The sequence below is a fragment of the Meleagris gallopavo genome, chromosome 16 (genome assembly GCF_000146605.3).
Source record: "Meleagris gallopavo isolate NT-WF06-2002-E0010 breed Aviagen turkey brand Nicholas breeding stock chromosome 16, Turkey_5.1, whole genome shotgun sequence".
NCBI lineage: Eukaryota > Metazoa > Chordata > Aves > Galliformes > Phasianidae > Meleagris > Meleagris gallopavo.
Genome location: NC_015026.2, coordinates 783,153 through 808,186, shown reverse-complemented (window position 1 = coordinate 808,186; position 25,034 = coordinate 783,153). Strand labels below are relative to the sequence as shown.

Sequence of the window (25,034 nt, the reverse complement as noted above, 5' to 3'; positions counted from 1 at the left end):
GGCTGGTTCATCATGCCAAGACTAATTAGCTGGGCATTAAAATAAGGACTGAGGATGCTCCCAAAGCACCCGGTGCTGCCCCATTTCTGTTGTGGTGCCCGAGGCATGGGGCAGTTTCACGACTGGGAAACTGAGGCACAGCTCCCACTGTGTTTGCAGATGGGGTTCACCTCAGCAGCCTCTTATTTCTCATTTGTTTCAAAGCCGTGTGTGGCTCGCAGGCACGACAGAAGCGCGCTGGAGTGCAGCAAGATGACCTACTTACTGAGCTGCAGGAGCTGCACAGGCCTTGGGTCACGCCGGCTCTGGGACCCCGAGGGATGGGGACAGCTGGCACACAGACCCCACAGCTTCTCTCCAGGGGATGCAAGGCCCCAGCAGGCAGCCCGGGCAGCTGGGTGGGCACACGGCTGGCAGCAGGGCCAGGGAGTAGGGACACGTGAATGCTGGGCTGCCCAGCTTCCAGCCTCCTTCCATGCTCAGCTCCCAGGGGAGCCAACCTCCCTCCTTCTATCTGCATGCCATTTACTGGGGTTCTGTCTTCAGTTCAAAGGCTACGGTAGCATCAGAACACGGAGTCTCGATATGCTCGAGAGTGAGACAGCAGAGAACCTCTGCCCCTATGCTTACCTCCTGATTTTTAACCCAATCCGATGAATCCTCCACGAACACAAGCAGATCATGAATGCATCCCATTAGAAATCATGCTACAGTTCAGGAGGATTTATTCCTGGGCACTGATCCTTCACCACGCTCATTCATCTAACAGGATGCTTCAGAATTTATTATAATGACAAACAAGCGCTGGTGCTCCCGGAGGCTGGAAGCAGCTTTGTGTCCACCTGCACAGACACCCCCTGCAATATCACTGGCTCACGGGCTACCAGGGGGCTGTGACCAGCAGCTAGCAGCTCTGGGATTCAATGCGGCAGGTGCTGTCAGATGTCAGGGAGTCAAAAAGACAACAGAGCAGCTCTTCAGCCTGAGGAGACAAGAAGGAAAAGAAGGAAGAGGAGAGCTGTGAATTTTGCGCGTTGCAAAGAAACTCCCTGCAGACCCCTTCCCACCCCAAGCTGTTCTACAGCTCTGTGATTCCTCCTTGGGGTGTTACCTCCTCTCTTCTGCCCCTCTAATGCTGGTAGGTCCCACCCCACGGCCCCCTCCCGAGCTGCACGCAGGGAGAAGCTCTGCCCAGGTACAGCTGTCAACACTGACACAGTCTCCGTCTGGAAACCTGCATTCTCCTCCTATTTCCCATTCCCAGATCACGCTGGGAGTCAGTATGAAGTTCCTTTTCTCTCCCATGGCGTGGCTCCACCAGTGAACAGCACTCAAACCGTGAGGATCTGCAATGTGTTCACTTAACCCTCTGAACTTTGCCTGACATCACAGTGTCGCTCATTAGCTGTAACCTGGAAAGCCTGGCTGACATTTCATAAACTCGTTAGCAAGAGATCAGAGGATCAAACACAGTTTCTAGGGACATCTTTTGAGGTACAGCCATTCCCAGGTGCACAGATCTGGCTCTGTGATTTCCAAACTGTGGGAGCAAAGGGGTCCTTTGAAGAGAACCAGGGCTCACTGCTGTGCTTCCTGCAGCCCTGCAGCCTGCACTGCCCCAGAACGGCTCAGTCTGAGCTCTGCCCCGCTGCCAGCTGGGCTGCTCCTCCAGAGGCACACAACCCAACTGACATTTCTTTAAAATCCAACCCCTCTGGATAAGCTTCATTCACCACAGGGACACAAAAGGTCCATCTATTCCATAACCATCTCTACTTGCCTGTTTCTCATTTTGAGGATAGAGGAGATGCTGCGCCATGTCCAGCACCGACTGCTTCTGCCAACGCACGCTGGGGGTAAAGACAAAGGGAAGGCAGAGTTATTTTGCCATCTAAGCTGTTGAAACTGCTGATGACCCAGCTTTAGGCAGGGCTACGCTCAGTGCCAGCAGCTCTGGCCGTGTGCATCTGTTACTGAACTTCTTTACACAGCTAAACCCTGGGTTTTACAAAGCTTTGTATAAATGGATTTGGATTCTTAAAATATAAGCCTCCAAACAAACAGTAATGACCCGTTGCATAATGGGGTTTGTGGGGCAGTGGGAATACACACACATCCAGATATGCCAGGTCTGTGCAAGGGCCTTTTTCTCACCAAAGACCACCGATGTGTTTTCCCAGGCACTGAAGGCTTCCCGTGCTGCCCCTCACAGCAGGGCGGACTGCACTGCTCACCTTGTGCTTTGGTCCCCCTTAAATCACACGAGTTGACCACAAGACATATTAGAGACATCTCAAGGCAAGACACAAAGCTCAACATTGCTTTCTTAGCCAAGCCCGTGCACGGGCAGAGCCTTCAGCCCCTGGAAGTACTGCCAGCTCCCTGCCCCCACACCCAGCTACTGCACTCGGCAACAGTTTTCCCTCCAGTGATTTCCATCAGCCCCAGGGTTTCACATCCTGCACGTTCCTCTTTTGATTTCTAAACCTCCTTTCCCTCCAAAGCCTCCCAGAGATGAGCCTCCTATAGGGATAACATCGCTCCCTGCTAACAGCAATTAACACTTGGTAAGAACGTTTCATCAGACAGCGCAACATCCAGCTAAGTTCCTTTGCACTTGGAGCTGGCTCTGATCGCCTGCACTCTGATTTTCTTCCCCTGCAGCCAGGATTTGGGTGTGCTTCAGCCCAGCATTGCTGATGGAGCTCAGCACAGCGCAAGCCAGCTGAATTCCTGGGGACCCTACACAACACAGGTGGGTCCCAGCAATCTTACCAGCACCTGGAAGTGCTTTATGAGAGCTCAGATAACCACAGAGGAGTAATTTCTACTGTGGTCACTATAAAATAGCATCTCTTGTTAAGGCGACTACATGTGGTTTGCCATGCACACCAAGCAGGGCCTTTCTCCAAGTTGTTGCTTTGAGCCTGCTTGTAAATTCTTCCCTCTGCCACCCTGCAGCTAGGAAATCTGGCTTTAAAAACAAGTTATGACAGGGGAAATTCAAATGCTTTCTAATGGAGACCTAGGCAACTGAGTGCTGGCAGAACTAGAAAGGCAACTCTCACATCTGTTTTCCTTGTCTGTAGTAGGATTGTGTCACTTCCTCCTCCAGGATCTGCCCTGGTCCCACTGTTCCAAGGCTGTGGTTCCCTTCCCCTCACCTCTCCCAAACACCTGACCCCACTGCCCTGCAAACTGCCCTTGGCATCCTCCTACACCTCACTCTGGCTCCGCTCTTTGCAGTCAACCAAGCTCACAGACTGCTTTTGAGCCCCCACCTGCGTAAGTTGTCCCCTCCTGTGTTCTTCCCGCACTTTGGTGCAGAAAGAATCCCTTCACAGACACCCAGAGAAAGGACAGAGTGCACAGAGTGGGTGCTGCTGCTGCTGAACACCACCACACAGTCACAAGGGCCTGCAGCTGCCCTTAAGGGAACCGCTCTGCACGGTGCGTCCTCTTCATGTCCTCCTCACGCGCCACAGACAGAGCTGGCACAGCAAAGCTCCAGCAGGCTCAGAACAAGCAGCTGCACTAGCCAAGCCTGCTTTGTTCCTTCAGCACCTGATTCCTTCTCATCACAGCCCTCCTCTGCCATCACACCCCCACGGACGGCCGTGTCTCTCCCCATGGCGCAGTGCCTAAGTGATGTGGCTCAGCTGTGAACCAGTTCCCAGGGCCAGAAAATAACCTCCCACACAGCAGTGCTTCAGCAGTGCAGCAGAGCCCGGGCAGGTGCTGGGATCCTGGGCCACAGCAGTGATACAGATACGTGGTGATGTATTCAGTGCAGGAGAGGCCACGTGGCTCCTGCTGATGGAGGCACAAGTGCAATTAACCTCAGATGTTACTCTGAAATGTTTATAAACTAGGCAGTGAAGATGCCTTAGCATGAAGCGTCCTTATGAGACACTGGTTCAGTCAGGTTGGCTTGCAGAGACATTTGTAAAGTTGACTTTAAGCAACCTGATGGCTAATGGCAGAGCACAGGCACTGTTGGCTGGAGCTCATCCAGCCAAGGATCTGTGCCTCTCCACCTCCCAGCCCTGTGCAACACCCCGCTGCCCCTCCCTTCCACCAGCACCGTCCGGAACAAAGACTATTTTTGTAGAACTGGTTTCAAATGGTTGCAGGTTCTGGCAGCAGGGCTGATGGCAGAGCAGCTCCTGCCCTGTGGGAGTGCCTCCAGGATGCATGCACACAACAACAGGCCAAGGTAAACCTACGGGAGGCAGAAGCGCTGTGCTGCAGGTCGTACCCAGACTCTGACAGCAAAACAAAGAGGTGGGGGATGCTGTGCTGGCTCCTGGCCCCACTGACAGCCCTCTCCTAGAACCTCCTCAGTGATCTCTGGGGCTCCTGACAGCTCTCTTCTTTCCTAAATACCACCCCCTGTGCATGGAAACTTTCCCTCTGGGAGGCAGTGGGTTAATTGGCCTGATAATCAGCCTGTTTCACTAATCAGTCCCTGTAGAGGGGTGCTGTTTGTTTTATCAGGCTCATAAATCCAGCGTTTCTGGTGATTTATTTACGAGGCTGATTTCTGATTTTGCTCTCTGGCGTTTATTTTAAGCAATTTTTTCTTTTTTTTTTTCTTCATAGCAAACAAAATCTGCTAAGATATTTCTCCTAGGAATTGTATTGATTCTCGTCTACTCCCAACGTGAGCCCTTATCTCAGAGAATTCCCTGTATTTTGGAACCATGCTGCCAAGCCTTACAGACACTCTGAGCCCTTAACAAAGCATACAACTCACTAGTTAGCATCCTGAGCGTGACTTCAGCCTAAGGAACACTCTGACATGTCAATACGTTGGAAACAACGTGGCTTAAAAGAATCATAGAATCATTAAGGCTGGAAAGATAACTGAAACCACTGAGTCCAACCATCCCTCGTGGCTGTGACGTGCCTTCCTTCACAGGAACACGTTGCCTTTGAGCGGCACCGAACACTGTGGGAGTCCAAACCGCAAGTGAATTACAGAGCAGTCAGCTGTGCTGGTTTGGATCACACGCCCTCTGGTAGAGAAATGAGGCAGTGGTGAAAAAGTGCTGTTAAAGTGCTATTGTTCCTCACTTACCTGTCCAGCAGGGAATCGAAGCCGATGACCGCGTTGTCTCGCTCTGCTGCTACCAGCAGGCACAAACCATCCATTAAGAGGGAGCACTGAGGGAGAGAAGAGCACAGCCTTGGTTTGCTTTCTGCTTAGATAAGGCTGTAAGCCTCACTGATGAGCTGCCGACAGCAGAGATAACTGCTGTGTGAGGGGAGGAAGGAGAGCAGCAGAGGCTCACGCTGAAGGAGTATCACGTCTGAACTGTTGGTTCACCCCTTCCTATGGCATACTATTCTTCCTGCTCTCTCCTCTCAGAGTGAAAATAAGCCGGGTCTTGGGTGCGTTTTACTCAGTCACTAATTCTGCTGGAAGCAGGAACGTGGACAAAACTGCAAAAATGCAGACAACACAGCAGAAACACTTATCACTTGGAGGAGCCCATCGCCCTTCTGGCAAGGGAAAGCAAATGCTGTAAACGTTTGCCTTTGGCTCAGCAGTGCCAGTCCCTTGTGGATGCGTGCCAGCTCTGCCCACAGTCATTCACCTCTGACAGGAGGACGTGTTTGCGTGGCCAGGGGAGCAGGGCCGTGCTGCCCTCTCCTTCCCACACACCCCTTGGCTTTGTCCTTCCCAGAGAGATGTGCACAGGGACGGCATCCTCGGGGGAACCTCAGGGGAAGAAAGTAGTGCTCAGACTAATTGGATGCTGGATGTAATTGCTATTCCGTACAGACGCACTTCAAAGGGATGCTGTCAGTTTAAAAAAATCGCAACCTGAAAAGATCTTACCTGCTTTATTACAGGTTGCACCTAAGACACTCATAAGTACTGACGGGCTGGAAACAGAAATGTTTTTATTTTTTCACTGGAACCGCTGCATGCCTCTGACAGCCCTTTGTTGATTGCTACTGCCAGTATAAGTAGCTCCCCCCCGCTGATTACTGTCTGCTCCTGACAATGTTTTCTTGCACATCCCCACTTACTGCTTTGCTCTAGCAAGGTTCCTGGAATGGTGGGTTTATCCTATGCCAAGCACAAAGAGAAAAACAGCTCCGAGGCGATGCTGCACTGCTGTAAAGCAAAATACTGGCTCATCCCAGAAGCAGACCTTGTGCTTGCACCCCGTGAGCACTTGCTTAAACCCCACGCTGGACTGCAGTGCGAGTTGTCATCACCAGCGGAACGAGAGATGAAGTTAAATCTCTGCCCAGAACTCCAGGGCAGCACTTCCAAAAAGTGGAAGGGTTATTTAGCATTGTAGAGGAGGATTAATGGAGTGTGATTACAGAAAAGGAAATAGAAACTGTATTTATCTGGAAGAACAAGACAAGATACAACAGCAGAACATACATAACAGCAGCAACTGTGCACTGTGAGGTGAATGGAAGAAAATGTCTAAAGGGATGTAGCAGTCACAGTAAGGTTATGTTTGCACATCACGATGTCAAGTTTACGTGTCTGCGACTTAATGGAGATATAGGAACACAAAGGAGGGAGAAGCTGGCAAGGCACACTGCCCAAATCACTTACCAGTGCAAAAGAGATCGGATTGCAGTGTTGTGCTAAAGCTGGTTTACTCAGAGCTAGGACAGCACTGCATCAAAGGGCTCTTCTTTGGGGGAAGAAGCAAACCGTACCTTTGCTGCCACACCACGCTTGGCTCTGCTCAGTATCTTTGAGATGCAATGAGCCTGTGGTGCATCCAGCACAGTGAGGCGTACTCCAGTCACCATGAAACCTTCACCAATAAGCTGATCGAGCAGTTCAACATAAGGTGGGTCTGAACCCCAGAGGATTATCGCCGGCAGGATGAGGCAAGTGGTTTGGCAGAGGTTACTGAGCACTGGCCGATCTGATGGGAAAAGATGAAAACACAACAGATGCTTTATATCGACCCCCCTCCACCGCTAACCCTCCCTGCCACAAACGTGCAACCAGAAGATCACAGGCACTCTGGCATTATTATGTCATTTGGGACGTTTGCAGATGTGACTGCTCATCCCACACTGTCAAACTGCTGTGTGCCTGTGTGTGTCTGGAGATCACAAGGCAGCAGTAGTGACCCCATTCCAGGAGTCAGGCAAGGACAGCTGCTGGTTTGCTACGGGAGATGCTATTCCACTTGCTTTCTCCCAAGCAAAGAGATCTGTTAATCCAGCTGCTTTCATAATCCAAAATGTAATTCTCAGCAACGTACATAAGATTTAATGCACTTCATATTTTCCCCACGATAAATCTGTCGGTCCGCTAGGCTTTGGGATCGTTATTTGCCAAAAGGAGACGTTTCCTCGCGTGCAAGAGCTACCTCTAGCGTCCAAGAGGAGGCCACGAAGTGAAGGATGTGTCTGGCTTGCTGGCAGCACTCACTGTATTGTGCCTGACAGCCCAGGGATCACGTGTGCTTGCTTTTCCAGGACAGCAGCTCTTTGAAAAACATTTTCTGAGACACAAACACATCAGGGCTGTACACTGGTTTCCTTTTCACTCTGCTCAGAAATCTTCAAAGCAAAGAGATTCTCACGAAGCAGGAAATTGAGGGCGCATACTTTGAGATTTGCTTCCCTGCCTGAGCCATACGGAACCTGCAGAATATTCATGCTATTTCCACAACGAGCTCTGCGGTGTTATTATTACTCTCGTTTCAGGGCTCATACAGCGGCCTGGGAACGGCAGAAATGTTGCAAGACAGACCTCAGCCCAGACGACAATTTAATCTGAAACCTTCACACAGCCAACCTCTGATGTATTAGTGTGCAGAGAAGAAAAGGAGGAGATATGGCCTTACTCATGTGACTTTTGCCAGGCTCATGAAGTATGCGTAGGGCATAGCCCAAAGCCAACAGAAGGCAATGGAAAGAACCTACTGAGAATTCCTCTGTCAGAGGACCCAATTCCAAACAGTTTTGCTCCCTGTAAATACCACAAGCATACTTCTCTTGGTCACCACTTTGGTGTAAAGACTTGGAACCAGCCCACAGGATCCCAGCACCGAAGCATCAATATGAGAGTTACATCTCCTGGCATAAAAGGCAGAGCATCACAGCCTGCATCGTATTCACACCTATCAAGTACAATCAGCAGAAAAGAACCAGAGAAACTACAAACATCTGAGGGAACTGGCAGGCCTGCTGCTTAAGTTCTGACTTGAAAACAAACTCAGACCAGCAGTAACTGGAGGTTCTTTTTAGCTGGCAGACATCCCGCAGCTAGTGGGAACCCAACGGGACCTCAGACCCGTTCCCAAGAGATGGATGCCCACACTGCCAAAAGCACGCCCCGCACAAACTGCTGCTTATCTACACCCAGAACAAAAGGTCTCCCTGTCGCTCATCACTACGGTGCCTCGGTCTCTCCTGAGCTCTGAATGGACATGCAAACCGCTGTGGTGAAACACAGAGTAAAAGTTCAGCTGTTGCTTATGTTATCTGTGCTGACAGTGCTTTTTCTTCTGCTGGTGACAAGATCAGCACTTCTCATCAGCCCTATGTTTAAACCCATAAAAGAAGTGGTGACAGAAAGGCCCAGCAGGCAAAGAGTTAACTGGCTGGACTCCACTGGAGCTCTTCTTTGTAGCTCAGAGTTGTCACTCCCTTCTGAAAGGACATCAATACCAAATCTTGCTGCCACCAGATGGTTTGTCTTGCCATCCAATTAATCAATAACAGCCTCAATCTATAACAAGAGTTATGCATTTCCTTACCAAGATCGCGTGGTTGCCCAGAGCCCAGTAAATTGAGCTTCCCTCCTGTTCCATGTTTTATGATTTTGCGCTGCTTGTTGATTTCCACACTGACTACGGGGTCACATTTCAGGCTATAGATCTGCAGGAAGGAAGGGAAGGGGAGGGAGAGGCAAATCATGTGAGCACTGTTACCTAATCAGGAAGGATAGCACTTCTCAAGTATTGATTCAGGCAAGCTGTGAAGGTTTTGTTGGTGCTGTGTGCTCCTGTAATTACCGGCCTAGAAAACACCTGGTTGTCTGGAGATAAAAGAACATTTTGCATGCATTCTTTCTTATTGGGACTCAACTAAGTATGGTATCTTGCTATCCTTTAAAGCTCTTGCATCCAGACATCTTTCTAAGGTCTCCACTCCCAGCTCTTCAAGGCCAGAGGCTCAAGGACCCCAAGAGTACAACGTCTTTACCCAGTGCCTAAGTAGTGTGTAGCAGCTCCCTTCTGTCATGGAACAAATTGTCACACCTAGCACAGTGCAGTCCTGATATTCTGGACTGAGTGACAGAGGAAGGACGTTCACATTCTTCAAAGGGGGACCTGCTACTTGATCCCATCCCTTTGCAAAACTCAGCACTTCAGACTCTCTGATTTTGAGAAGAAGCCGAGCAGAGTGGTCAACTAGTGATTAGCTAGTACAAAACTAGCTGAAAAGAAAAGACTCATCGTTGCATTTTAGCCATTGGCAAGTTAGGGTAGTTCACATCAGAGACCAGCACCCACACAGTGTGAAGGGCCAGATGAGCAGAGCTGGCTGTGCAAGTGCTGGTAGGCTTCTCAGCACTACCAGCAATACAGGAGGCAAGAATCTGAGGCTTTATGCCTTCAACAGGCAGGGGAAGATGTGGGCATCCAGCAGCAAACTGTGCCTGTGACTTACAGCAAGGAGAGTCCAATTTGAGACAGCTCTGTCTTTACAATGCTGTGACGTGGTCCTTCTGTTGGCAGGGTATGTGGGCCAGTACCCTTCTCACACCATGGGTCAGTGCTCCGTGCCAGGAGCATGTGCACTCACTGGGATACGTTCAGCAGCCAGTGAGATCTTTTATTAGCTGTCTCACTTCGTCTCAATTGCTGAACGCTGGTAACAATCAGCCTCTGGGTCAGCTATGTCTATGCAATCATGGGTGATGTTGGTATTGTTCCCCACGAGCTGCTTCCAAAGCGATGTTGGCTCAGTGTAGGAACTTGGCTTCTAAAGCAGCAGCCCTGAGCCTTCCTGGATTTATAGCACGGGTCACTGAACAAACGTATCTGAAAAAGCACTTTTCCTCTGAGACTGTCTGGGTCAATACAAAGTTAGCACATCGTGGCAGGGACATCCAGAGGAGAAGGAAATCTCGGCAGCTGGTGAAACACAGCAAGAAAGCATTATCTAAAGTGTAAGAGGAAGGAAATCAAAGGCTAGCATGACCAAAGCCATTGCTCTGACACAGCAGGAGACTGTTCAGAAAAGGGCAGAATCCTACCTCTTCCTCCTGCAATGTCCGACTCTCGGCGCAGCACAGACCTTCTGGGAAAAACAGCTTCACATCCCGCACAGATATTTGGTAGGATTTGGAGCCTGAGAGAGAAATACAATGAGAAGATTCTTTCAGGGCATGAATTAAACATTCTCTGGACTCACACTCGTCCTCCTGAAAGATTGATGGCGTGCAACTTACTGAAGTAATTGCTTCAAAAGCCAGTTGTTCTGTATAGTAATAGCAAACATTTAAAACCATTATATTTAGAATAATTCCATTGCATTTTAGGTATTTTGATTCTGCTCCATTATCACTCAACTTGTCCTCCACATAAATAAGGCTCCCTCTATTTCCTAACAGCGTAGTCAAGGGAATCACATTAAGGAGCCTGTAAACACCAGCTGTAACCTCCTGTTCTTCCCATGCTTTTGGATCATGTCAGGCTAGTCGTGTGGAACGGAGCTACGAGTTACTAAAACCAGCTGTACTTGATAAGAATAACGTAAGCCCCTACCATGTTGGTGACTCCTGTACAACAGAGCAAAAGAAACAAGATTAATATGAGACATTACTGACAGCACTGTATTGCACCGTTCACCTGCAGTCCTGAAAAGCAGATTGAGACTGGAAGGGGTACAAAGAATGAATGCCAAGGTCAGAGAAGGAGTGGGGAATCATCTGAAGAGTCAGAACTAAAGACCTCGGCTTGTTTGACCCAACGTAACACAAAGCTAAGAAGGAATACATCGAGGAGGAGAGGTCAGAGAAGGAAAAACTACTTAAAGTGCATGCAGGCACAAGAGCAAACAGATACAATCTGTGTGTGACTGCATTTAGAATTGAAAATGTATGAAAACTTCCAGCCGAGAAGTTCTTTAACAGCAACCCAAATTTGGGTGAATGCTAATGAGAAGAAATAGATTAACTGAACTCAGTGACTTACGGGTCCCTCCAGCTTCGCAGCTGAGTATTTCCCCATAAAGTTACAGTGTTAGAAACCACGACTCAGAAGGTTTTGAGATTTGTGAGTGGAGAACATTTGAGAAGGAAAAGCTATTTGTAAATAACTGGAGTTCAGATAGACTGTCAGTGTGCTGGCATGGATCCACACTCCTGGGATACAAATACACAAAAGGCAAATACATTCTGAAATATTATCACTTTTGCAAACTACCCATTTAAAAAAAAAATACGTGCCTTACAACTCCTAGAGCACTCAGCCCTGTGAGGGCATCCATAATTCTAAGTATCACATAGCCAGAGTGCTTAACACAGTGGTTTACAGCCCTGAGATTGTATATGTCACTGGTGTGTAAGTCACGCTGTGTTCTTTATGTACCTCTGTGTCAAACCTTCCCTGTTTAAATCATTGGTGCCATTAGAAAGGGGACACAAATGTTCCCAATGCTACTCTTAGCAACATTTTACTCTTACTTTTCTCAAGGTGTAATACTGTATAAGATGCTCTTTGGGCTCGAGAAAAAGCACTGCACAGTGATTTCATAACGCACCGGAGAGATGGAAGGAACGCAGGGCTATCTCCACAGCTGAGCCTCAGAATATTAGAACTGCTTTACTTGGTTTGACTGTTATCACCAAAGCTGGCCTTCATCCTACCAGAACTTCTCTGGTCCCTGCCAGAGGAAACACAGAGTTTGCTGCACTTCAGCACAACGGCACTGCCTAGAGACCTTCCTCAGCTGGAGCACAACCAAAGAAACATGGCACTCCCTGCTAGGAAAGCAGCTCTTCCACTCTCCCCCAGTGACCACTTGTGCACTGACGACATTTCCTGCTTAACTTGGACACAAATGTTTCTTCCTTTTTGGAGGACAAACTCTAGGAGATGTGAGGCGTTAAGGGTCCTTAAGGACAGGCTCCTCCTTGGCATAGCAGCTGGAGCAGATTCATGAGGTTGAGATGCTGTGTACATAAGCTGCAGCTGCAACCATTTTCCTTGAATGTGAGCAATTAAGGCTTTGTGAGCCATCCGCATAGCTGGGATGCTAATGCACAATCTGGTCTCGGCAGGCAGGTGGTAGCCAACCAGCCCAGTTCTGTGCCTAGCCCAGTCTTGGAAGGAAGCAGGGATCTGAAGGGAATCCCTCAGAAAACATCTGAGGCCTTCCTTAACACACAGCTCTCTGCAACCTCCGAGTGAAAGAGAGGCTGAGATTCAGCTTCCCTTGCTGATATAAACTAATCTTTAAAAGAATTATGCTAGGGAAGCTCCAGGTGTTGCGTGGGTATATTAAGTTGGGGTATATATTACCCATAACTGATGAGTTCTCATTCTCAAGGCAACCCAGGAAGACAATCCATTAATCTTAAGAGCAAAAGAAGCAGGGGTATAGTGGAAAAGTACTGGCTGAGAAGCCTTGAGCATCTCTTGTGTAGGAAGACCCTGCCCTTCTGTCACTCCCACAAATGAGAACCTATGAGTAATTGTGGTGGGAGATCTCTCTCGGTTTAGTCTTGGTCCTAAAGATTATGATTGTATCTGACAAAAAGTAATTCTACATCAAGGAGTTGATTCTCTTCCCAAAATTACATGTGGTGGATACTTCATTATTTCTCCTTGGAAGACCGCAAAATGGACAAAAAGAAGTGCAGTACAGAATGCAATAGAAAGCACCAATTAATCCAATGGATCTTGACAGGAAAGTTTTTTTGGAAACCAAAAGCATACAGTCTCTGCTAGCTCAACTGTTTTTATGGAAATTATTGATTGTATTATTTTTATACTCCTTTAACTACATACAGCACAATCAGCACAATATTGAGAAAAACAAACTACTAATGAGCTGTCAATTAATCATGCTTAATTCCTTATGAATTTTTGAATGGCATCCTTCCCTCTTCTTTATCAAAACAGCCCAGATCCCCTATTATGATACCCTTGGTTCTCCACAGCCCACTCTCTTCAGCAGTCCTTCTCATTCTCCCATCCTTCACCTGTACTCTCAGCTGTTTCCCATTCCAATCGTGGCAACATCCTAGTTCCTTCCACCCGCTGCTGGTGGATGAACCGTGGCTGGTTCAGCATTAAGGATGCCGACTGGCTGATGTGCCAGCTGGCAAGAGCCTCTCAGAATGGAAAACAGCTGAGCTTACCTGCTCTCCTCGGTGGGAGTAATTTTTGATCACCTCTCTCTACCCAGCCATTATAATGTTTTGAGACGTTTCAGGAACTTGGTATCCTGGAGTCTTTTATCCCTCTGTGAAAGATGGCTAGCGAGTTATATAGTTATCAGGAAGAGTCAGAAGCATAGAGACAGATGGGTTCTTGGGGATAAGTACAAAATAACTGAGCTAAAATCACAAAATGACCACGCGGGGAAGAGATTAAAAGAAATCTGTTTGATGGAAGACAGATCTGGGGCTGTTCTGAGAAGATAACTTTTTGATATCTCTTCTGGGAGAATAGTTCATAGTGTGAGATGTACTCAGGTCAGCCACCAAAAAAACAATCAAAACTTTCTAGGGAATAATGGTCACTGCTGCCTGCCAAGGCTGGATCTGTGCTGACAGTGCAGGAGGGTAACAGTACATTATGTTCTTACCATTAGCTTATCTGAGCCTTCAGACTTTTCTTAAACAAACACCTACCATAAAATCCATTTTGGACAGTGCTGATGCCATACTGAGCCCTCCAGAAGCATGGATTTAGTGCTTGGGCCACTTTAGGGTCCTCTGGCCCCAGAACGTCGATCAACTTCTTCACAGCATTTGGTCTCTGAAGACACAGCACAAGAGAAGTGCCTGAGGTAAGGTAGGTACAGTGAGCTTCTAGAACAGCAGGATCCTGAAAAGAAATAGCAGAGAGGGAACAGATTACAATAAATGCAGTAGAGGAGTGCTGGATCCCAACCCTCCTTTGGCTCAAACCACCTCTGATGCAAACAGACCTGACGTTAGTCCTTGCTTTCTCTTCCCTTTGCAACATTCATGCTGGTGCCCACTGCACACATAGCTTCCAGAGCACATGCAGTGGTCACCAAGCTCGTGTACCTGCTGTGCCATCAGCAGGTAGTGGGAGGCCCAGTTCCCACCCTGGGCACGCAGGGAATGAAGAAAAGTTCAGCACTGAGCTTGTCCTGTAGCCATAGCAGCTGTCACAACTTCTGCAGTAATATCCAAAAATCCCCACAGTAAGAAAGGAAACAAGATCCTGTCTCTAAGAGGAACAGAAGCCTTGTGCTGTGACTTGTTCTCCCCACCTGGAACACAGATACCACAGCTGGAGCTGCCATTTGTCCTTGCCCTCTACAAATGAATTGTCGCTCTGATGTTCAGTGCCCACTGCTGAACCACTGGTCTGTGGGATGCCCTTTTCACAGCACCTTCAGTGTGACATACGGATAGGAAAGTGATGGACAATAGAAATATCATCATGGTCATATATATGTTCTAGGATGAGGAACCACGTTTAGTTCTTCTGCTTATGTGAGAAGACAAGTAGCAGAACTTTTCTTTTTCAGTTTCATGGAAGGAGTGCCCCCACTACCCCAATACACACCGAGCTGTGAGTCTGGGTGGCAGAATTTCATACACAGATGGGATCAGTGCTACTGAAATAGTGAACTTTAAACAAGGATGCTCAGGACAGGATACTGGACTGGAGCTGAAAGAAAGCAGCTCAACTCCTGGCTTTCCCACTGGTGTAATGTGTGCTCCGTGACAAATTTTTCTACCATTTTTTTCTTTTACAAACATTGCCAGTTCACCCTGAGCAAAGAGATTCCTCACATAGCTGTGCAGGTCGCAGGATCCTGAGATCTTTAATTCAGGATGAGTGTTAATAACCACTAGCACTCACTGCACTAGTGACAAGAGAGTGATTTGTTGGCCAGAGATGGACTTAATGAGTGAGAAGTCTTGAGAAAGACCACAAGAGCCCAGGGCAGAAAGTGGCTAAGGAGCAAAGCAGTCCAGGACCCTGCTATTCTCATTAAACAAAGCCTTGCAGAGCCAGCTTCTTTGCAGATGTTTCCATTAAGTGTGAGATCCACAGCAGCTGTAGGCTCTTCCAGAGCCCTTCATCCTAAAGAGGTGGCAGAAGCACCCAGGTCTGCCTCCCTGCCCTTCAAGTGACCAAGTGCAGCAATGCCAGCATGCAGAGCATCTCAGGCAGCACTGTCCATACACACAACAGCATCTGCAGCTTGCTGGCTAAACCAAGCTATGGTTTTTTACTTTTATAGCCATTTCTGAAGAAATTAAAAGCTGGAGGAAAAACTCTTGCTTGATTCAGCTGAATCGCATCATTCAGTTCCCCAAAGGTTTTCATTCCTCTCTTTTTTAATCTTTTCAAAGCACCAGAGAATGGCAATTCTCAAGATAAAACATTTCCAAAAGAAAATCCCATCCTTTCTTTCAAAAAAAGGAAATAAAACACTTTGAGGCATCTTTTGTTTTCTATCCTATGAAGCCATTCACTGACTTTGACCCAAATCTTCTCTCACTCACATTCCCCCTAAACTGCCTTTCTGTAAGTAGGCTATACAGGAAAAATCATTGGCTCAATCCCAATCTTCTCCTCTGTATTGGGAAATGCAAAATGATCTGAGATGCCCCATTCTTAAGCTGGTTAGTGAGATAAGAGGTCTGATACAATCTGTGATATCTGTGAGAGATCCCAGCCCACAGGAACACAGGACAAAGGAGAGCAGGGACAGCTGTGCTGGAGGAACACAGAGGGAAGTTTCAGAGCTGTGCTGTGATTAGAGCTCAGACATCCACGTGTCACAGCATACTGCAAACGTGTGACATGAATTCAGTTCTGTGTAACGCTAAGTAAGCCCTTTAGGCTTGGAAAATTTTGATAGTTTAAAATATATGCACATAATCCACTTTTCTGAGACGTCATCAGGACTTCTGCTTGGGAGATGCAGAACACTGATGACGTCTCCATGCAAACTTCCCAAAGCTCTGGAGACAGCGTTTCAACGTTCATCTAACCCCATGTCACACATCTGCAAAAGACAACGTTCAGAGGTGGTTTCTGTCAAAAAGAATGCAACAAACAAAATTGTTTTGTCCCAGACCCTACGCAGAGTGCTTTAAGTTTACGTAACAAACTCTGTTGTCTCTATATTTCTTCTTTCAGCTTTTTCCTGGGAAATGAGCAGGCTTTGGGTTAATGATGGTGTTGTTTCTGATGGCTAGAATGGTGTCAGTGAGTCAAGGTGACTTCACCCCCAGGTCCGGGCAGGGCTCTGCCAGCAAACCATGCCTCTGCTTGCTTACATCCCACCTCTGCACCGGCACCCGAGCAGCTGCAGTGAGATGGCACATGTGCAGCTGCCTGGAATTCAGCGAGCAATTTTGTTGATGCATACAGAGAGGAACTTCCAGCTGAGTGCTGGCTCTGGAGGACTAACAGGATTAAAAAGCAGCAGAACTGTTCTTCTGCTTCCAGAGTCAGACTTGCAAAGCAAAGGCTGGAGGGAATCCATCACGTTACTGAGTCCGGGGACTTGCTATGGGCAATCAGAGCAGGTAACCCAAGGGCAGCAGATCAGTCCTGCTGCAGAATCAGACTTTCTAGCTAGCAGCCACAGCTGTGAGTGTCTGCAATTTGGGATCTGCAGAATAATTGCAGAAAGGAAAACCTCCATAAGCAGAACTGCCTCTGGTGCAGTTGCTTCTCACAGTCTTAATGCTTTTGGGTCATGGTCAAAGCTGAGAAGGCAACGTCTGCTCTATTTAGCTGACCTTTGTTTTTATTATTATCATCATTAGCTTTCAGATAAAAAGCATTGCTGCATCTCCTGTGATTGGATAACCTCAGCAAGCAAAGCATCAGCCCATTATTTATTGTAGGCCAAAGGCCAGAAGCTGCTTAGAAGCTAAGTGCTAGTACTGCAGTTGAAAAAACAATGGTGTCTGACAGCATGTTGCTGAGGATACGGGTCAATGTGCAGGTAAGTCATACATTTGAAAGAGGAAGGAGATGCTAGGCATTGCTCCTGGTGAATAAATCCCTAATCTGATGCCATCTCTCTGCTTACCTTGGGAGCTCAGCCCTTTCCAGCCTGTATGATGAAAGACTTTGGGTATGTTCTAAAAATGAGGAGGAGCCCCCATATAACAGAAAGCATTTCCTACCATCCGTTCCCCGTTGCTAAAAGCAGTCTATCATCAGTATTTTCACACTTTCAAGCCCTGCTTTTTTCCATAGACAACAGCCCAACACTCTGTAATTCTTAAACTCGGTCACCAACTCTTCAAGGAAACTGAATCAATGCACGACAGCCACTCCAATCAGTTTGGGAACTCTGAAAACAAGAGACTTTTTTTCCTGAAATAACCTCTCTTCAAATATATCCTATGTATGTCTACATTTCTCCCTGAGGTTGACATTTAGCTTTTGTGCAATGCCTTTTGTTTCAGACGATGGACTAAGTATTTTTGTGTTTAGTTGTGCAATTAAAAACCTTACTGGAAGTACCTCCTCAGCGATTCTAATGGCCATGTCCCACCCTCAGCAGAGATCTGTGAATAATTAAAAACCAGATGCTTCTGCCCCCTTCCAGTGCTATCATGCAGAAAGTAATAATCTTTGCTGATGATGGTTGGAGCACTGTCTGAAGATGTTCCCAGTCTTCTTCTAGACTATTAGTGATTTCTACACTGTGTGCTTTAAACTCTCCCAACTTAACTCAAGGGCAATATCCATTATAAAGGCTTGCTTTCTATAAAAGTTAATTGGTTAAGTGTCTTCAGGAAAGCAATCAGCTAACAAGGATTTTTTTTTTTTTTTTTCAAGAAAAGAAATCTAACTCCTCTGCAATGCTCAGCTTTCCATTTCCTGACTTTCACAATATCTTTATTCTGAGATGATAATAGATGAGTATATTTCAAGTTGGGCGATGAATGAATTCCTAATGCTGCAGAAGAGCAGACAAATCTATTTTTAGCTGACAAACCCCTAAATACCCCAAAGTTTAAAACCCTCCTCATTGTCTATCAGACAGCAGAAATAACAGCAACCCCATTTTCTCTATTTACAGGTCATTCTTACAGGCTCTTGAACACACGCTTCTGGAACAGAGCCTCCACTGCATATGTGATGTGATGTCACCAAAATGTAACCTGGCTCTAGAGGTATGTATGCCCTGGCAGCACAAAGAAGGTTTCCCAGCTCCCACGTTTGAACACATGGAAGGAAAACGAGGCACATGGGCAGAGCACAGCACACTCAGAGTGATGCTCTACCTGGATTGACTGCAGGGAAGAAACAGGGGGCTCCTGTTCTGCAGTTAAGAGTGAGCACTACAAATGAGCAATTTAATGTTCCTGGGAGGTCTGCAGCACCCAGATCCTCTGAACTTTTGTTTTAGAGAAACCAGGTCTGTTTCTTTATGGCAAACGATAAAAGAAAGTGTCAGCACGTCAGCTTGCTTTGTGCCTGGTATTGTACAGATCTGATCGTTCTATATAGCTCACTTCTAACAATAACCACTAAATCCCGGATGGGAGTTTTTGCTCTTTCAGGAATGGGTTACTCAGTAACAAACACATTTTCCCATTCTAACCCTAAACATAGCCACAGAACGGCCAGGTTCTTAACAAACCCGCTTTGCTTCAGAAGAAAGGAGTCCTAAGGCGATGCCTGGCTCCAGGTGTATGTGTTTCATCCCAACCACAGTGAATTTTTCTAGGTCGAGCTTTCGGAGGATCCTTGCAAGTTGATGGCTCCAGGCACCAGGTTTGATCAGCAGCACCGTGCAGAGGATCTGGGCTCCTGTAACAAAGCGCACTGGTGAAACCCAAAGCTGCTCTTAAAAGCACAGACAAAACATATAACTCTGTGTATGAGCCAGGGCAGGCGCCTATAGAAGAAAACTGGCATGAAGTTCATAGGAATTTGAACTCAATAAGATTGTAAAAAAGCTGTGCATGTATATATATATATATATATATATAAACGATCTACAGCAGTCTGGGCTTGTACATCTTTTTCCAGGAAGCCTGCTCCACGAATCCAAAAGTTTTAGCTGGCAGGTCTGCAGCACGAGACTCCTTCCTTCATTCTGTGTGAGCGCTTTAAGCGGGAAAAAACGTTCTTCACATGAGAGTCACCATCCTGGAGTGTGTTTAAAGTCCGTTTGGATGTGGTGCTCGGGGCCATGAGTCAGTGGAGGGCTGTTAGTTAGGGCAGTATGGTTGGACTTTATGATCTTGAAGGTCTTTTCCAACCTGAGCAAATCTGTGATTCCACGATGAAATCCTTCAGGCAGATATTTCATTCTTATTCCTCGGGGTTTTATCTCTCAGAGTTCTGCACCTCTCTGTTAGAGCTACGTTTCAGTGAGGCATTAACAAGTGTGACAGATCCCAGCCGATGTTGTGACCCTTATTATAAGTGGGATCACGTTATCTAAAATTGAAATTTCAGCAGAAAGTTTTGGCTTTTGATAAAATGTCCCCAGCAGACCTGCCAGCCATGCTCTGGAGAAGCAAAACAAAATGGACCACGGGAGTTTCACTGTCTAGTGGTGCCAAGCCTCTCCAAAGGCAGAAAACACCTAATCTCACCTTTAAATGACAGCATTTTCAAACTATTAGCTTCACCAATCTGAAGTGCTGTATTAAATCTAAGCCCCTACGTTACTGGGACTGTAGTTAAGGTTTTGTCTTGATGACACCCTCGAAGATTTACGGTCCACCACAATGCTGGGAGCAGTCAGCCAGGACCCACTAACTGCCAGTTCCTACCCACATCAATTAGATGAAGCATGAGGTAGCAGTACTGCAAGCTGTTAAAACTGATGCATGATGATCTGTTTATGTACATAAAGCACCATTTTATGTTTCCTGTACACCCCATTACTAATTATACAGATGTTGATGCAATGAAGCATCACCAGTGCTGCGTGAAATTTGGTGCATACGGATATTTTCAATTAGCAAGAAGCATGTTGGCGATCCAGTGACAGAGAAACACGGGATCAAAAATAAAAAGCCAGGATACTGACCCCATTTGGCATGAAAACTCAACCCTTATCCTACACAAAGCCCTCCTATTGAAGAACTGATGGTTTCATTTCCACGTATTTCTTGAAAGGAAAGATGTAAATGCCATAGCAACGGCCTGCAAGTGCAGAAGTGAGGCACTCAGATCCACTCAGCTGCTCGCATACAGGATCAACTATAGGAGCTCACATCAACGTGCATCGCCCTCATGCTGCTTTCCCCACCATCTGCTGTGTTTCTGGGCAAGCTTCCTCATTCTTGTGGCGTGTGAATCACTGCATGCTGCATATTTATGCTACTTGAGACACCTCAGGAGGGGATCTCCTTACCCCCTGTGCCACCTTGGGCTGCTCAAAGACAAGCAGCTAAACCGAGCTGGGACACCTGGCTGGTTTTCTCTCCCCAGTGACTGTAAGTGCCAGCATTCACCAACACACCACTGCCCACCAAGGAACAGCCCCTGCTCACCGTGTGCTACCAGGGCACATCAGACACATCCATCCCTGCTTCCGGCTGTTCTGACATACGTACAATATTTTTAGATGCTTTCCTATGGCCAATGACTCCACAGCTCTCCCCACAGTTATTTACGTGAGTTTTGATTCGATGATGTAACTGAGTCACAGTATGTATTTATTTTATATACCATTCATATAAAACACTTGATATATAGCATGGCTTAAAATAGTGTCAACTGAAGAGAAGCAAATACCAGATCTCCTGTCATGCTTAGAAAAGAGAATGAGAATCACTGCCAGTATTCAAGCCCAAGGAAAACGTTGGTATAATCCTTCCACTTATTTTTGGCTGGTACGACTACATGAGTTAGGTTCACAAAATCCAACCACATTTCTCAATTTGCTCTTCTCTCACCTGCATGCAAGTAGGCAAACAGTGATTCTGCGTGGCATCTCTGGGTCTCTTCCACTGAACAAGAAAAGCAGATAGATGTGTGTGTAAGTATATCTATGTACACGCTGGGATAGTAAATTGAGAACAGTGCCACTATCTCTACGTAGTGCAGTTAACACTGCTATCACACACTCATTTTAAAATATGATACCAAGAAATGCACGGCTTGATTTCAGACGTGGTGGGAACCCATTTGTATTGGAACATCCTGGAAGATGTAGTGCTCACCCCCTCTCCAGAGACCCCGATTGCACGTACTGAAAAGAACTGCAAGTACTGAATGACGGTGACTCTCAGTCACACTTTGTGTTCTTCCTCAGTCACCATTTCAGAGTGGCTAAAATGGTTATAAGCCACCTTCATGCTCCCAGTATTTCACAGGTAAGTTGGAAGTTGCCATGAAACCCAGGACTGCTTTTTTTTTTTTCCCCTCCCCATCTGTGCCCTTGGAAGCAAAGAAGGGCTGGGTGTTTTGGTACACATTTAAGTAGCAGAGATCTGTAATTCAGTTCTCTCCCCAGCAGTGCTGATGAAACCTCAGTGATGTTCCCTCGACAGGAATGGTCGACTTCAGAGGTTCCTCATGAGAGCAAAGCAGCATAAAAGGAGTCAGGTATAAGTGAGCCATAACTAAAGCCCATATAAAAATGTTTCCTTCAGTCTAATGATAAACCTGCAAGTGATCCGAAGAGGTGAGGGAAACTTAAGGCACATGTGAATTGAGAATTGTGAATCCTGGACTTCTCTCCCCATTGATCCTTACTGGCAGATTTAACCAGTGAAATGTGCAAGGTAGATAGTAAAAAACAAAATTTGTTTGCCAAAACAAGGCAATCACCATTCCTTCGTATTTATTACTGTCTGGAATCCATGTATTTCTGTTTCCCAGAGCAACTTATCTGGAAGGTATCTAGCCAGTGTTCTTTTCTTTTAATGAGAACGCCCATTTTGAAAGAAAAAAGTCTATTTTGCTGGAAATATTAAGAGTGAATATATAAGGTGAAAGCAGCTCTGAGGTCCTTGCCTTGTAACTTTTAGCTCACGTCTTCACAGTATCACTCATTCTCTTCAGCAGTGGAGTGATCTGGAAGAACCAGCATCTGTGAAGTGCCTGGTGGTTTGGTGGCACTGTAATGCAGAGAGCAGAGCTCCTGACTGAGGCTTAGGAAATGCGTGCTCTGCTCTGATCTCTGTCACTCAGTCACTGGGGAATGAAGACCAGCACCCCTCTGGGCTCCCACTATCCTTCCTGTAAAGCAGCAAAATGCCTGTTGAGACCGACAACTGAAAAGAGCTACTAAAGAGCTGAGATCTTCTCTTCTACGTTCCACACCAGCCACAGGTAAGTGGTTGAGGCACGCAAAGAACTGCAGAATAAAGGTGATTCTGGCAACAGTACTACCACCCCCCAGCACAAGCAGGGTTACCTAACTTTTACTTCCTAATTGCCCAGGATAATGATGTCTAACCAAAGGTTTACCATTCCATTTTGATGACTCTGACAGAGGGCTTGGAGTTACATTGTTTTTTCCATCTATTTTAAGAGTATAAAATAGCATTTTTTTTATTATTCAAGAGGCAACTGGTGCACACTTCGGACCTTACCTCCAGCCCTGGATGTCTTGCCAGGTGGTGGCAGGTATTTGGCAGTAGGGCGGTGTTCTGGATCTGTAAAAGGAAGATGTGATTTTGTGGATTCACAGATGAAGAACCTTTACTGTTTGGGAGGTGGGGACTAAGGGACTAGTCTTGTTTAGCACGGGAAATGGCAGACCTTTCAGTCGCTACAAAACGCTGAAGAGCTGTTCTCTAGCACAAAGACCCTTCCATTCCTCCCGCAACAACATAAACAGGAGGAAAAATGCAGTGACCTTATAGAAGTGCTAGTGCAGAGTGCTAAAGTCATAGTTAGAAGACACGGCTGTGTCGTGGTGGAAAGGTGATACTGTGATTGTTACTGCCCCTCAATAAACTGATCTCACAGTTCTGAATTTCTTATCCTGCCTTCTGGAGTCAAGATAACCTCAGTGAAGGACTGCAACACACGCAGTCCTACAGTTTCATGCAGTAATTTGGGATCTCTGTTGCATCCTGTTTTGAAGGCTTCCTCTTTCTGCTCTCAAAACACCCACATAGTTCACTGTCAGATCTGACTTTTGTGATACCAGAATGAGTGGTTTTTTCCTGACACCACCACATTTTCTTCTTTCTATTCAGCAAAGCCAGCTTGTTATTCTGCACTACACAAGCACAATGTGTTTGACACAAGCATCTAACTTTGTCTTGACAACAAAGGACCTTTCTTCCTCAGAAAAAGATAGGAGAAGAACTATAAATTACAAAGCATGAACGCATTTATGGAACTCCGCCATTCCTTCTCAGTTGATATGTGGTGTTATCACAATCTTCATTTATTTATGGGTCTGAACAATCAGAAATCATCAGCTTCAGAACTATTTATCTTCAGGGGTAAGGAGTGAAGCATCCCCAAGAGCTTAGGTGAGAGTCCAATGTATTCCACTTTAGAAGAAAACAGTGGGAGCTCATACACTGCTGGTCAAAAGTATCCACTATGAATAACATCTCAGTCTGCACAATGATTTAAAGAGGTGTGGGCTATACATTTCTTGGAACAGGAGGAAACTAGCAGGCTTTCAGTGCTGAAAGATCAATGCTAGCATATATCATTGAAGTCTGAGAAGTTCTGACAACAGAGATCTCCACTCCTCATGAACTGCTCGCTCTGTTCCAGCATAAAAAGAAATTCAAGAAAATCTGCTTGCTTCAGCTCTTGTAGATTGGAAGTACCTTCATCTCCCTGAGTACAGGGCAAGCTCAGGGCATCTAGACTGAAGAAGTCAAGCATCACAATGACATGCCCACATATAGATGGGATAGATCACGGCCTCTGTTTCCCAGTTTCTCTCTTATACACAGAGAGAAAGTATACAGAATATTATTTACTGGTCCTGGTAACTCTTGTGATGTCTGTTAAGCATTTGAGTACCTTGAAATCTTCAGAAAGGGAACCAGGCCATGTGTTATATTAATAGGCCAACCTGCAGATGACCTCACCTCGTTCCTGCAGATTTAATATCCCTGATCATATAGCCAAGTGAATAATTTAAACCCAAATAATTAAGTTTTTCTGTGCCTTAGGAGAAAAAAAAAAACCATAGAAAAGGATTTATTCATCCAAGTTCAATAAATTCCCATACACCCTGTATCTAAGATCACTGTAAACAATAAAAGCATGGCTTACCAGCTACAAGATCCTTCTCTGTGAAGAAAAGGATGGCTTGTCTGAAGGTTACCTCTGGGGTCAAGGCCATTACTCTCTGCAGAGCACTGTCACTTTCGCTTAGCTCCTCCCTGCACTGTGTTAATCTCTTTAATGCATCTTCAAGGACTTGGAAGGCATTGATCCGCCGTAAGGCACACACAAGGACTGGATTAGACATCAGTGTATCAAGGCTTCTCCTCCAAGAAGCATCTCCAACCTCAAAAGGGGTTATTTCTTTTGCCTGATGTCGAGTGAGACGGGGCAACCACTTGAGACCCAGAAGCTCAAACCCTGAATCAGGTCCTTCTGCAAGTCAAGGAAAATGTTTTTAGTATCAGTTGACAGCATACGTTTCATAAAAGTCATAGTACTTTTGGAGACAAGTGTTCTAATTTATTAGACTACAAGTCTCAAAGTTGCTTTGACTTCACTCCCTGCTGGACCCAAAATAGACTGTAATGCAGATACGGAAAAACTGGAAAAATAATAATAAACCACAATTTAACATTGATTTGTCTCTAGAGCAACTTAACATTGTGTGTAAAGTGGTCTTATTTCCAACGTAACGAGACATTTAAAACAAGGGAGGTTTAGATTGGA

At 46.3% G+C, this 25,034-nt stretch overlaps 1 protein-coding gene across 1 annotated transcript in view; it reads right to left on the bottom strand.

Annotated features, from left to right (window-relative positions):
- Positions 1 to 763: 763 nt before the first annotated feature.
- Positions 764 to 25,034, bottom strand: part of LOC100543947 — a 79,579-nt gene continuing 55,308 nt past the window's right edge. The window contains exons 20-30 of the mRNA XM_019620679.1: positions 24,414 to 24,740; positions 22,757 to 22,819; positions 21,113 to 21,166; positions 18,838 to 19,007; positions 13,868 to 14,063; positions 10,262 to 10,356; positions 8,757 to 8,877; positions 6,694 to 6,908; positions 5,081 to 5,166; positions 1,781 to 1,850; positions 764 to 982 (exon numbers count right to left, since the gene is read on the bottom strand). Coding sequence (XP_019476224.1) covers positions 905 to 982; positions 1,781 to 1,850; positions 5,081 to 5,166; positions 6,694 to 6,908; positions 8,757 to 8,877; positions 10,262 to 10,356; positions 13,868 to 14,063; positions 18,838 to 19,007; positions 21,113 to 21,166; positions 22,757 to 22,819; positions 24,414 to 24,740 — 1,475 coding nt within the window. The 3' untranslated portion in view covers positions 764 to 904. The remainder of the gene's footprint in view (positions 983 to 1,780; positions 1,851 to 5,080; positions 5,167 to 6,693; positions 6,909 to 8,756; positions 8,878 to 10,261; positions 10,357 to 13,867; positions 14,064 to 18,837; positions 19,008 to 21,112; positions 21,167 to 22,756; positions 22,820 to 24,413; positions 24,741 to 25,034) is intronic.